This window comes from Nyctereutes procyonoides, unplaced genomic scaffold (assembly GCF_905146905.1).
Source record: "Nyctereutes procyonoides isolate TBG_1078 unplaced genomic scaffold, NYPRO_anot_genome, whole genome shotgun sequence".
Lineage (NCBI taxonomy): Eukaryota > Metazoa > Chordata > Mammalia > Carnivora > Canidae > Nyctereutes > Nyctereutes procyonoides.
This window is the reverse complement of record NW_026575042.1, coordinates 30,789,838-30,804,227: the sequence shown is the minus strand read 5'-3', so window position 1 is coordinate 30,804,227 and position 14,390 is coordinate 30,789,838. Positions and strand designations below refer to the sequence as shown.

At 44.9% G+C, this 14,390-nt stretch overlaps 1 protein-coding gene across 1 annotated transcript in view; it reads right to left on the bottom strand.

The window, feature by feature from the left end:
• Positions 1-283: 283 nt before the first annotated feature.
• Positions 284-14,390, bottom strand: part of BFSP2 (beaded filament structural protein 2) — a 60,309-nt gene continuing 46,202 nt past the window's right edge. The window contains exons 5-6 of the mRNA XM_055321417.1: positions 6,456-6,587; positions 284-508 (exon numbers count right to left, since the gene is read on the bottom strand). Coding sequence (XP_055177392.1) covers positions 284-508; positions 6,456-6,587 — 357 coding nt within the window. The remainder of the gene's footprint in view (positions 509-6,455; positions 6,588-14,390) is intronic.

Below are 14,390 nucleotides of genomic sequence, written 5' to 3'. Positions count from 1 at the left end.
CTAACAGACATCATGTATGTCCTCGGCATGTCCAAACACATAAAGGTATGTCCAGGTGTGTCTCTGCATATGTGAATATCTAAATAGAAAAAACCCTGCAAGGACACAGGCTGTGTGTGTGTGTGTGTGTGTGAGAGACAGAGAGAGAGAGAGAGAATATGTGTGTTGGGGAGTTACAAGGTGATTTCTCCTTTTTACCTTAATTGCTTCTATAGTGTCTGAAAACTGTGAATTGCAAACCCAGGAGTATGTACACCTGTCACAGGAATGGAGGCGGAGAGGCTTACCCGCTCTCCTCCCTGTCCAGCAGGGCGTGGTAGGAGGCCACGTCCCTCTGCAGCTGGGCCTTGTGCGCCAGCAGGTGCTCCCGGGCCTGCTGCTGCTGCTCGGCCTCCGAGCGCATCTCCCTGAGCTCCGCCTCCAGCCTGCTCACCACCGCGCCCAGGTTCTGGAGCTCGATGTCGTGCCAGTGCTTGGCGTCGTGCAGGGTGTTCTCCAGGCCTCGTTTCTGCCAAAGAGAGAAGGCGGTCGGCCCGGGAGGCTGCAGGCCGGGCCTTGCCCGGGGAGGTGGGCTGAGCTGCGGGAGGGGCGGCCCTGCCCGCTGGCCTCCTGGGTGGGGGGCCTGAGCAATCCTCCTCCTCGACCAGACTATTGTTCAGTCTGATCCACTGATCCTTCTGAGGAGGGGGTGCGGGCAGGAAGAAAGAGAAGACAGGAAGGAGAGGGAGAAAGATGAGGTACAGTGATGGGAGACAATGAAAGAGTGAGAAAGATAATGAGAGAAAAAATGAGAGTGAGAAATCGACATACACATACGGGGGAGGGAGGCAGTTGGCAGGTGTTTTTTCAAAGAAATCTTGCTCTCTGAACTGCCTCGGGCCTTTTTGCTCGATTTCCCACTCGCTGGGGGGCCCTTTCCTCCTCCACTGCTGAAACCCCATCCATCATTCAGCTAAAATGCGGTCTCCAGCACTCTTGCCCAGGTTGCCAGGGTTAGAATGAATGTCTCTGGCCTTTATACACTCAGCACTTTTTTCTTTAGTGTGTTAGTAGCACACCCTGGCCACTGCCTCTTCCCCTTGCTGCCCCAACCCTTGGGCTCCCCACTGCCCATCCTGAGCCTGTTTCTCTCCGAGCGAGGTTGCCTGTGTCTGTGTTGCCTGGTGTCTGCCACACTCATGATATTAGCTGTCTCTCCCGATGACTCTTGCGTTGACGTTTCCAGCACAGACCTCTTCCCTGAGCATAAACCTGCTACTGAATTTCTTACTGGAAATATACACAATCCATGGGCACCTCAGATCAGCGCGTCCAAAATGGAGCCACTGGTTTCCTTCTGAATCTGTTTGCCTCTCCTATTCTGTGCTTCAGCTGGTGAATTCACATGACCTGGAAGCCAGCGAAAGGCATGTCCCTCATCTTCCCTCCCTCTGAATTCAATCATCACTGAATCCTGCCTCTTGTATATTCTGGAAAGTATTCACATTTGTGCTCTCTCTCCTCCAGCCACCGGTGCCCACGATGGATGCTTATCATTGTTCCCATGGGGTAAACTCAGAAGCTTGTAACTCATCTCTTGGTCTCTAGTTCCTCCTGCCTTCGCATTCTCCACACAGCAGCCACCGTGTTCCGTTGGAAGTCCAAATCTGGGTTTGTGTCTCCCCTTCTTTCTCGCCTGGATCATCACTACTCATCCCCAAGTCCAAGTTTAGGGGTCACCTCCCCTAGAAAGACTTCCTTGATAGTCTCTTGCTCTTTCTCCCAGCAGGCTGGGTTAGAGGCCCCTCCTTTGGGTTTCCATGGCTGCCCAAGTACATGCATACCCTTAGACTTGGTAAGAGTGGGATGAGCTTCCTAGGGGCATGTTTCCTCTACCAGACAGTGAGTGAATTCTTGAGAGCAGAAATGAAGTTTCTATAACCCCAGTGATAAGACAAGGGCTGGCATAGAGTAGGTGCTCATCTGGCTGTGTTGCTCAGGGTGACAGCACTTGTATTATGGTTATGTTTATTGACCTACTTGTCTCCCCATTAGACTGGAAACCCCATCTTCCCATATAGCAAACCTTACAGACTGTAGGACTGACACATAAACAACTTTAAAAAAATTATGTGTATCTTTCTTTAACATTTTTTCATAGTTGTAATTATGGTGCACCTATAACTTAGCATCTGGCTTTTTATATAACACATAAGAACAGATAAATATGTTTTCAAATTAGGATAATATCTCGATAAAACAACTTTCTGAAAAAAAAAAAAACAACTTTCTGTAACCTGCCCCCTAGGAGGATATTTTTCATACCTTTTTGATTATTGTGATTGAAATGGAAGATTCTTGGTCATGATGCCATCTTGAATCATGGCTTCTGTTAAGCAGAGGCCACTCTATCATCTTACTTAAGCCATCTTAATTCCATAGGGTATAAGAATATTGAGTCAGATTCCCATCCTAGGTACATTTACAGGTGGCAAAAATGTAACTAGTAAAAAATAAATTTAGATAAGTATCTGGCCTAGGTTATTATTTTGGTGAGATCTGAAAACCCCTCTATAGCAATAAAAATGCAGAAATGGCCACCAGCACTTTGAGAATCACTTGTTCCAAACTCTGGGTTTTCTCTCTTTGCTTATCAGGAGATTGTTTTGTTTGCAGTGTTTAGTGCTGGCCCTGGGCCTGTAAAACCTGTTATTTGGAAAAAAAACCTTTCATGGGATCATGTTTGGATCAGCTGTCTATAGTTTTGGTTCCATGTTCATAGGTGACTTCTCCATGTGGCCTGAGGTTTTCTCTGATGATGTAGGACCCACTGCCCAAGGTAGGTTTGTGGGAACTCCTATCAGATGACCTCTGTCTTTTCTATCTCACCCTCAGAGTCCTGGTCCAGCTTCCCACCTAAGTCCCTGACATCCGGGCCTGGTTCTCACAGAAACACTTGGGCTTGAGTGATGGCAATCAGGCCACTGCTGCCCATCTCCCAACTCCAGCCCCCACAGCAACACAACACCAGCAAGCAAACCGAGATCACAGAAGCACACTTATTCCCCAGCTTTTGGAGATGTGAAGGGACTTCCTTGAATTGCTAAGCCCTCTAGGAAGTGATTTCTTGCCTTGAATCCACCTCTGATTTGAGTTGATGGAACACAGAGCTCAGTAGGCTTTAAGCACCATTCCTAGTGCCTGGCCACCAATATAAACAATGCCCTGCTGGCAAAGGGGGCCGCAAGTGCCGCCTACTCAGCTGAGGCTTATACGAGGCCCCGTGGGGGCCTTATGTGTGTACAGGTTGCTCTGGCTGTGGATAATCGGGATGGCTGGATGCACTGAGCTGTATCTGAAAGCTGCAGGAAGGGGTGCCACTTTTTCTGGCTGTCCATGCTCCTAACCTCGGCTGTAAGGCCCAGTGACCAGAGCTCTGATCTACCAGCTAGCAGGGGACAGAGGTGGCCCATCCTGGCTCCCAGGCACAGCCAGCATGTCACCACTCCTAAGTCTTCTGGTTGGGTATGTGAGTTTTCTTCTGATTTGTTCCAGTAGTAAGGACCATGGGGTTTAAGTGAGGTGATTAGATGATGCCAACTTGGGATTACTACACGAGTGATTATAATAATTTACAATGATAATGGATAATGAATATCATTCATTGACTGATTACTCTGTGCCGGCCACCGTGCTAAGGGCTTGACCCGAATTGTTCAATTAATCATCCCTGTGATTTTCTGAGGCAAAATCTGTCCAGTCCAGTGGCAGCTCACATTTCCAAAAGCAGCTGCAATCACGATCCCATCCCACATATTCTTTGTCTATGTAGCCTTGCCACTGCCTTATCAAGAGGTGGCATTTATTTCTCTTCTTGTGGGATCTGGGATGGACTGTGACTGCTGAGACCAAAAGAGTTCTGGATAAGTGATATTCAGGGACTCTCAAGCCCAGGTGTTAAGAGGCCTGGTAGCTTCTGTGCTCATGCTCTGAGGGAAGCCGGATGCCATGTCAGAAGTCCAATCACATGCCTGCCATGATTTGAGGAAGTCAAATGCTAACTGCATGGAAAGGCCCCATGGAGGGAGAAAAAGAGATGCACAGCTTAGGCACCCTGCTTGTGAGTTGAAGCCATTCTTGGATGGTCCAGCCCAAGCAAATGCCACATGGAACAGAGAAGAGCTGTCTCTGCCAGACTCCACCTAAATCACAGAGTGAATGAACACATTTTTTACTGTGATCTGAAGCCACTAACATGGGAGATAGGTATGATAACCCACATAGATTCTCACTTCGCAAGTGAGAAAACAGAATCTTTGAGAGGTCACTCAGCTAATGAGTAGGGGATCCTGATTCCAGATTCCAGAGTCTGGGTGCCAGTCCCCCGTTCCATAGGCCCACTGTTGTCTAGTTGAGTAATAGAACCAAAAGAGCTCGGTTCTTCCACTTGTTACTCATGTTAATGAGCAAACCCTTGAACCACAGTTTACTCTTTTGCAAAGTGGGATATCATTTGCTTCTCAGTGTTTTTATGAGTGTCTGATGAGAGAATGCATGTGAGCAAGCTCTCAGTACTCTTAGTATCATGTTGAAGAAATTATGTTTTGGACACTCATCAAGTGCTTTGGGGACATAAAATAAATTAGACATGGTCTCTGCCTTCAAGGAGTTAAATGTGATGTCAGTGGATGAGCTGATATAACCACATAAACCACAGGGCTCTGAATGTGAGTGGGGGGCAGGTGGAGAGATTACCCCACCTGTGGGAGTCAGGAGCTAGCTAGGCTTTTGCTGGGTGTAGCACTTGTATATCTTCCACTTCACATCTGTTAAGGGTGTGAGGACAGGTAGGGGTGGGCAGAGTTGGGAGGGAGGAGGGGTCGCCTTCCAGTCATGGGAAGAACATGTCCAAGGGCTCAAGGGTAGGAGAGCAAAGGGTGAGTGCTGGGCATTTCCCTTCCTGCACAATCTGGGCTGGTCTGTGAATGAAGCCCTTTTTTATTTCTGGAAGAGTGGCAATTTTTGGCAGCCACAAGGACATCTGGGGAATAAATAGTAGCCCCTTAACTGTGCTTAAAGTGACTTGGGCAAAAGGCAGCACCCCTAATATTAGGATCAAGGGTTATGGCAGGGGAATAAAACTGATTAGCATAAAATTCACATAATTCTGAGTAAATAATGCAATGTCTTTCAATTTTTTAGCTAAAGTACTTGCTTTAGACGGTATTTTCCTGATTTTTCTCACCTCAATGCCTTTTCTCACATCCCCTCATACTGACCCTGATCCCATCACAGGATGTGTGGGAGAGCAGTGGAGCAACGAGATGTGTGTCATGTTGTGCTATGTAGTGGCAAGACTGAGCATCTTCCTAAGCTGGCTGTGCATCATGTGATCTTATTGGTCAGAGGACAATGGACCAAGTAAGCTGAAGACACGTGAAGGAGGGGGACTGGGGCTGATGGAATGATCTTGTCCATGGGCAGTAAGAAAGTTGTTTCTGAGGGAACCGACTAGAATAAATCCTTGAGCTCACTTCATGGGAGTCCAGGACTGCATTGGGAGGCGGGGCTGCTGGTTTGGTGATGGAATGGATTTGGGTGGCAAGAGCAAAGGCCTCCACTGGGGCCTCAGTGGAGTCCAGACCACCCCAAGCTGCAGGATTGCGTGAACCATTCCCTTCATGTACTTCAGTGTGGACAATACACTTGCAGTTAAAATTAGAACACAAGGCCCCTGCAGGGGGCATCAAGCAGGACCTGTGTGCCTGGCACCCTAACAGAGAATCAGAGGGTGAACTGCTATATTATTCATAATTATTTTAATTAATAATAATAACAAATAGTGCAAGAGACCTTCCCCCACAAACCCCAGTGAGTCTGAGGAGCTTCCTAGTCTTAGGTTGGTCCCCAGAAGTAGAGCCTGAAGCAGGGATCTGGTATATGTAAATAATTAAGGGGTTGCTCTCAAGAAAAGGGCAGCAAGGAAAGCAGGATAGGGCAGAGGAAGGCGCTAAGCCAGGAGGGAGTCTCAGGTGGAGTCTGATCCCCCAAAAAGCTTGGGAATGTGAATTACACCTTGAAACCTATTCCACTTGGAAGCAAGTGGGCTGGGCTTTTAACGCCCACATCAGCTAGTCATTGACTGAGGGCTAGAGGAGGCTGGCCTAACTGCCTAGGCCAGGTGTCCACTGTTAGGTGGAGGCCAATTCTCTGGAGAAGTGGGACCCTCTGAAAAGGGGTATCTGTGGGGTAAGCGGCCAACACTCAAGCAGTGGCCTGGTGTAGGTATTTCAGTGGGGGTTCTAACAGCTGTCACTATACTTGTGATTTGGTATCAGATGATCCTTTCAGGTCTCAAAACTCGCATGCCCTGAGATGGGAATCTCCTGCAAACTCTGACCCACATGACTCTCAGTTCAACAGTTGGGAGTTAAAATTGACATAAGAAATGCCAGGGCTCTTCCCGGCCCACTCACCAGGGCCCTCAAGGATTCGGTCTCAGCCTGGAGGCTCTGGATCCGACACGAAGTGTTGTGCAGCTCCAGCCTGAGGGCGGCGGCCAGCTTCTCTTCCTGCGTCTGCGCCATGCGGGCCACCTCTGCCTGTTGCTGGGGAGGGTCAGGTCTTCGCGTGAGCGGGCCTGTGTGGAGAGCCTGAGCCCTGCCTCCCCTCTCGCCCTTCCCAGGGCCCACTCCACTGCTTCTGACTCAGTCAACAGCTGGCGGATTGAAAAATCCCTTTTTCCGTAGGCGCCCTCACCTATTTGCATACAACCATTTACTTAGTTTGAACATACAGTGAATGCAAGTAGAATAAAATTCAAAAGCTTTTTCTGCAGGACTTCTAGGAGAAAGTCTCCTTTTGTGCCCATGCTTCTAATTACCCAGTTCTTTTGTTTCCGATTTCTTACACCTCTTTCCACAAATAGTTCATATATTTACAAGTGAATATGTATGATCATCCTCCCCTTGTTTTGGTCCTCACTACATCTTAGAAGATATTCTCTACCAGTATATACAGATCAATTACATTCTTTTTAATGGTTCCATAGTATCACCTTGTTCGGAAGTACCGTAGTTATTTAGAAGCTCTGCACTGCTAAGTGCTTAGATTGTTTCCAGTCTCTGCCTGTTACAAACAATGGTGTAAAGAACAACCCTACGACCCTCACTTTCCACACAAGGGAATATCCCCGAGGGGTAAATCCCTGTAGTAGAGCTACTGAGTCAAAGGGTATGCATTTGTCATTTTGATGAATGTTGCCAAATTGCCCTTCAGAGAACTGGTAACCCGTTCCAGTAATGTCAGGCAGTGCCAATTGCCCCAGACCTTCTTCAAATGAAGAACTACCCAACCTGATCTGATAGTCCCTGTTTCCTTGTAAAAACCAGTCTGGCCACAATTGTGAACACAAGGGGAAGGTCTGTGTTTCGAAATTTCTCCCTGAGCCATATGGACACAGTCTGAGTTTTCCCCATACTTTCAGGGGAGGAGGTCATTGCTACTCTCTTCTCTCTGCTGGAGAAAGGGAAAGGGGAAAAACTAGAGCCCACCTTCATTCATCTTTGGTGCAGTCTGATGCTTGTCTCTAAGCCAGTGATACGGCAGAAAAAACCTGTTTTCTAGTTTACTGGCTGTCTGGATTGACCACTTTTATGACATATGAATACTTATTTATAGGGTTATGAAAAATAGTCCAACCTAACTAAGAAAACCCAGGTCAAAGGGCTCATATCTCAGGTGTAATTCTTCCTGTGTCTGCTATAAAGGGGTCAACAAAAACATCCATTAAAGGTCTGGGATCAGCTAAATCCTTGAGTGAAAGCTGTGGGCCCAGCTCTGGTCAGTCCATGGCTGTGTGTCCTTGGTCCATCATTCAACCTCTCTGAGCCCCAGTCCCTGCCCACAGAACACATATCACAGTGAGCAGAGTCACTATGAGGCTTACATCAGGTTATATATGTGGAAGCTTTTAGAACCCTAAAAGTAGGCAAACAGTGACTGCATTTATTTTTCTAATATATAAAAAGCAATATTAGCCAGTAAATGAATTTGTAAAAGCCACTGTCAGTTGGATAGTACTAAGGATACCTAATAGGTGTTAAGCACTGGTCCTGTGCCAAGCACTCCATTAACAGCGTTAAGTCCATTATTTCATTTAATCTTCACCACCCTCTTCTGTCATTGTTATTCCTTTTTTACATGAGGAAACCAAGGCACAGAGAGACAAAGTTATTTACTCAAGATGGTACGGCCTATGAGGGGCAGAGCTGGACCTTGTGCAGTGGCAGATGCCAGAGCTGTGCTCTCGACCAGGTGTGAATGCAGCCGCTTCCACCATCAAGACCCCTGAAAGTGGAGTCTTCCCCACATTGAAGGTGCACCACTCTAAAATATCCTCGTGGCCTGTCAAGTCCTGCTTGGATGGGTGGCCTGGTTTTTCTCCCTGTCTTTGGGGGTAGGGACGTTGCCAGGTGGGTTGTGCAGGTGGGCTGTGCGGGTGGGCGGGGCTCCGGCAGAGGGGCGGAGTCAGAGTCCACAGGGGCCTTGTCTCAGAGCGGCCAAGGGCGGCCAGCAGCTGGAGCAGGCCCTTGGCAGCTCCCCAGAGCCTGAGAGCCGGTGTTAAATCTTCCGGATGTTTGTAAGCTGGTTGGTAAACACAGCCGTCCTTAAAAATTAAATTATTAATTTAATAATTACAATTATTACACTTACAATTAAGTTATATTAAAATGGTAACAAATACTCCAAACACATCACTTGCTGGTTTATTTACATGTTATCATTGTCTGCGCTATCAAAGTTATTTCTATTGATGGGACCTGTGTGGTAGGACTAACATTTAGTGATGAGCTTCTGAGCATCTCTTCCAAACTCTGTGCTTATTTACATCAAGTTAGGAGTCTGAAATCAGCTGTGGTGAGAGTATTTGCCTCATGGAAATTGGCAAACACTACAAATCAGGGATTGAATTATTGTTTTGCTGACTGTCTAGAGTTAAGAAAGGGATGCAGAAAATGTTTTTTTTTATTATTTATTTTTATTTTTTATTTTTTATTTTTTTTTAGAAAATGTTGATAATGCAGATTAAACTTAAAATGGGTCATGTCTGTAGCTATTGCATTATGAATAGCAAAAACAATTAGAGGAAATATCTTTCCAATATTTACAAACTATTATCTGATTTGCAAAGAAGCTACTCATCTCATTGATGAAAGGACTCACTGAAGTCAATGGAAGTATCAACTAAAATTCATTGCAAAGCTATCCTCATTTATCATTGATAGGACTTTTTGCTTAATCGGATATTAATAAGCATATTTTGTAATCTGATTTTGTGACATTATTGTTGATGACAGAATTATAAAAAACAGTTGGCAGGTTTTGCAAGAAGTAGCAAGTCACACTGAAGGTATAGGCGCAAATGGAAAAGCAAAGTAAGTATTTTATCTTAAAATTTGTTATCTCTAAAATTATATAGGTTACCTCTAAAATTTCTGTTATCTCTAAAAGTATTTTAGGGACACCGGGGTGGCTCAGTGGTTGAGTGTCTGCCTTCGGCTCAGGGTATGATCCCTGGGTCCTGGGATTGAGTCCCACATTGGGCTCCCTGTGGGGAGCCAGCTTCTCCCTCTGCCTCTCTCTGTGTCTCTCATAACTAACTAACTAACTAACTAACTAACTAACTAACTAACTAACTAACTCTCATGTGATGCCTGGCCCATGACAAAGTTCTAGATTGCTAGGGAAACTGAGAAAACTGTAAAATGGTATCGTTTATCATAGACAAAAGATAGCCAAGGAATTAATAAAATTAAAATAAGCCAAAGTTATTATATTTGAGCAAATGTTGCCCACCAAGTTGCTGAGTCCAAGCCTGCTTTCTCTTTGTTGAAAGTGAGACTAATAAGAGAAGTGTTAATGACCTACAAGCACCAAATGGAAACTTTCTTATACAGTTTAATTAAGACTGAAAGAGAAAAAAAATTAATTTGATCACTGTGGGATTCAGTGTATTTTATATCATGCCCAATATCTTCTCAAATCAGGTTATGACAAATCATACTTGCCCTTCACTTGGGGATAGTTACCTGCTTTAACTCACTTAGAAGTATTACCTGTTCTTTTCCAAAGGCTTTTTGGAGTTATGTTTTCTGATTAATAATTACTTTACTTCTGTTTCCATTTCAACCCAATGCCTCCACATTTCTCCTCACAGACCGAACAGTAGGTGTGTCATTTTAGAATCTGAGGATAGGAAGGTAGGACTGTATTTTGTTGCTCAGCGCAGTTGCTAGGATGTGTAATGAGATTTAAATATGTTGGTCCCCAGGCTTTCAAACCAGCTTGAAATCTTGGCTCTGCTGTGCAGGAGCTAGGCTGTCATGTTTGCACTCCACCTATATTTTTGGGACAGGAGAGCATATTGACACTTTGAAATACAGTAAAAAATTTCAAATAAAAAATTTTAAATTAAAATTACATGTTATTGCACGTGAAAGATGGATGTGAGAGAAGAAAAGCAGCATGCTTCAGAGTAAGTCAGAAGGAAGGATTTGAGAGTCTTGGAGGGGAAAGGGGCCATCTCCAAACCTGCCCCTCTGCTATGCAGGTGTGTTCTTAGCAGAACATGTATCCACGATGAGTGCTGGGAGGTTGACGTGTATACTGTGCCTTTCTCCAGCAGTTGCTGTGTGGATTTCAGCCAGTCACTCGAGCTCTCTGTTTTTGCAACTGGCGAACAACAGCTTAACAAGAGCATTGCTCTGCTGCAGAGTACAGCTAACTGTCCCGCTCTTGAAGCCTCTTAGATCTCACAGGACCACAGTAACCTCATTATATTCACTATCCTGGAGAAAAGGAAAAAAGTGGATTCCTTGGGGATACAGAGGTTCCCGACCTTGTATCACAGGGCAATCTTATCCCATGGAGAGGACACAGAATCATGGTTTGGAAAGATCATGACAAAAGTCTGGCATAACCTTTTGGACCGTTGAGACAAAGGCCTCTCAATCTCACATTCCACAAGACAATGAATCAAAAAGCCCCCTCCACCCCCTGCATGTGATCTGTCCAGGAAAACCTAGCAGTTAAGAGTGTTGATTCTGGAGTCAGAATATGTGATTTTAATCTCAATTTTGCCACTTTGGAACTGTGTCTTCTTGGGGAGATTACTAACCTCTCCATGACTTAGTTCCCTCCTCTGTGAAATGGGTGAGATCATAATACCTATCTCATGGTGGGAAGGTTAAATGAGAACAGGCCGGTCAGGTACTTAGAACACTGGGCACTTGGTAAAGGCTTAATAAATGCTCTGCTGGCACTGCGTTCACAGCATATGGTATCCTGCCTTGTAGAAGAATGGTTGTTCTATCCATCGCCTCCCACGGGCACCCAGCCAACCTCATACTAGATTGTAGGGACCTTGCATGCAGGGACAACTTCCTACTGACCCCTCTGTCTGCCCTGGGGAGCTACCATGGCGTTTGATACCTAGGGCATGCCCAACAACATTTCCTAAAGGTTTACAATGCATCCTAGGCACATGCTAGAGACTACAGAAGAGGAGGGTCTACCAGCAATGGAATTAAATCACACCTTTTCATTAACTAGGATTAACTATCACTGTTATAATGGCTATAAGTCACTTTATAATCATGTGGTATCATATAAATGTTATTTAGCTAAGGATAGCTTTTGACAAGCAGCATACACACCCCTGACCTACTCCAGCCAGATGTAGGATTCATTTGGGAGAAGGTTGGCTGCCATCCAGTCTTCACCTGAGACACGAGTTCTCCTTAGTGGGAGTCTCACTGGGTGAAACTTCAGTATTGGCAGAAGGGCTGGCCTGGCTAGGCTAAGCCAAGTTTCTCCTTGAATTTACACAAGGACTGTCTGACTATGGAGGCTGCTCCTGAAAGGCTACAGGACCAGTTCCCAGCCTCAGCTGAAGCTGCCAAAGGACACCGAGGAACACATGGCTTTGTGGATTTGCTGCCCCTCATAAGTAAGCATACCCTGCTGATGAAAGTGGCAGAAGAGGCTCAGCAGTGATTTTATTCTGAAGAGCAAAATATGTTTTTCTTCTTAAAGTAATTATCGGAGAAGTTTACATGATAGTATATTTCTCCTGGTGCATGGAAATCATCCCATTCCTAAGAAGGGATTCTTCTGTTCTGTCTCTTCTCAGAGACTAGTAAGTGTTGCACTCAAACTGTACTACTTTTTAAAATTTTTTATTCATGGGAGGCACAGAGACATAGGCAGAGGGAGAAGCAGGCTCCCTGCACGGAGCCTGATGTTGGACTCCATCCCAGGACCCTGGCCGGGATCACGAGCTGAACCAAAGCCAGACGCTCAATCACTGAATCACCCAGGTGCCCCCAAACTATACTACTTTAATTTCTCAGGGATTTGGGTTGTTTTATCTTTGGAAGTCTCTTATTTTAAAGATAGTTTAATAATTAATTAATTAATTAATTAATTAATTAATTAGAGAAAGAGCACAAGCAGGGGGAATGGCAGGCAGAGTAGATAGGGAGAAGCAGACTCCCTGCTGAGCAGGGAGCCTGATGCAGGGCTCAATCCCAGGCCACTGAGTTCATGATCTGAGCTGAAGGCAGATGCTTAACCAATTGAGCCACCCAGGTGGCTCAGAAGCCTCTTATTTTAGAAGTAAGGCCTCTATACTTCTCAAGGGAAAGAGCTACCATTGAGAAATATCTAAGATAGCTTTGAGATCTCAGAATCAGGTAGCCAGGGTTGGCCAGGGACTTTGCACCCATAGCACCACGCACAAGGCCTGGCACCTGGCTTGTGCTTGACAAATGGAAACTGAATGAATGAGTGAGTGAAGATTTCTTGGTAGAATGTGGTGGTTACAGTGTTGGGTGGTCCCCTATATAGGTAATCACTCAAATATGGGTTGTCAACCAGTTGTGGGGTGGAAAACACAATGTGGAGGATGAGGGCCTGGGAGTGCCCTTTATAATATGCATGCTGTACTGGTAAAGAACAGGTGAAAGATAGGCAAGGCCTACTCAATGAGACAGTCTCTTTAGTTTCCTTTTTAACAACTACTCTGATTCCCTTCACTCTGCCCCCCAGCATGACCAGCTGGGCTACACTCCTGTAATATACAGTGAAGGGAACCAAATCCTGGCCTTCTGGTTGGTATAGTAACTCTGCCTTATTGGCTCAAAATATCTTTTGAAAGCTACCCAGAACTACCATAAATTAAGTAAAAAGACAATTGACACTCTGGGAACATATTTCAGGGAGAGGACTAGTTTCTCTAGTGTACAAAGATTCACTACAGATCACTAATAAGAAGTCTAAGACCTAATAAAAATGAGTAAAAGATATGATCTGATAGTATACACAAGAGCAAATATGGCCAAAATTCAGCATGTAAAAAAGATGTTCCACCTCCCTTATGAGAAATGCAAAATAAAACTGCACTGAAAAACCATGTTTTGCCTATAATATTGTCAAAGATCACAAGGTATGAGAATTCACAGTATTGGTGAGGATGTGGGGAAATGGGCATTCTCAAACACTTCCAATAAGAATGTAAATTGTTACAACCTTTACTGAGGGTAATTTGACCAGTGTCAAATATTTATCAAAATGACCAGTGTGCATAACTTTTGACCCAGCAATGTCACATCTATGAACTTATCTAGCAGATATATTTCTATCTTGGGAAATGAGGGACATACGTAGTTAGTGACTCATTTATAGAAGCAAAAGATTGGAAGCCACCTAAATATTCATTGGCAGGGTGTTAAATAAATCCTGGGATATCCATTAGCTAGAATAGCAGTTGGCAATTTTTTCTGTTGAGAACCAGATAGTAAATATTTTATGTGTAGCAGACCATACAGCCTCCATTGCAACTACTCCACTCTGCTGGTGTCTGCAAATGCAGCCATAGACAATATGTAAGTGAATGAACATAGCTGTGTTCCAGTAAAACTTAGTACAAAAAACAGGCAGTGGGTCAGATTTGGCTTGTGGGCCATAGTTTGCTGCCCACTGTGGTATGATATCATGCATCTAAAAAGCAGTACCAGCCCGGGTGGCTCGGCGGTTTAGCACCGCCTTCAGCCCAGGGCCTGATCCTGGGGACCCAGGATCAAGTCCCGTGTCGGGCTCCCTGCATGGAGCCTGCTTCTCCCTCTGCCTGTGTCTCTACCTCTCTCTCTGTCTCTGTGTCTCTCATGAATAAATAAATAATATCTTAAAAAAACAACAACAACTGTAGTTTCTTAAAAAAAATAAAAAAATAAAAAGCAGTATGTTCTGAATTCTATTATTTGTGTAAAGAGAGAAAGAGAATATATGCATATTTCCTTGTATGTGCATAAAGTATCTCTGAAAGGATTCATAGTAAAAGGATAACATTG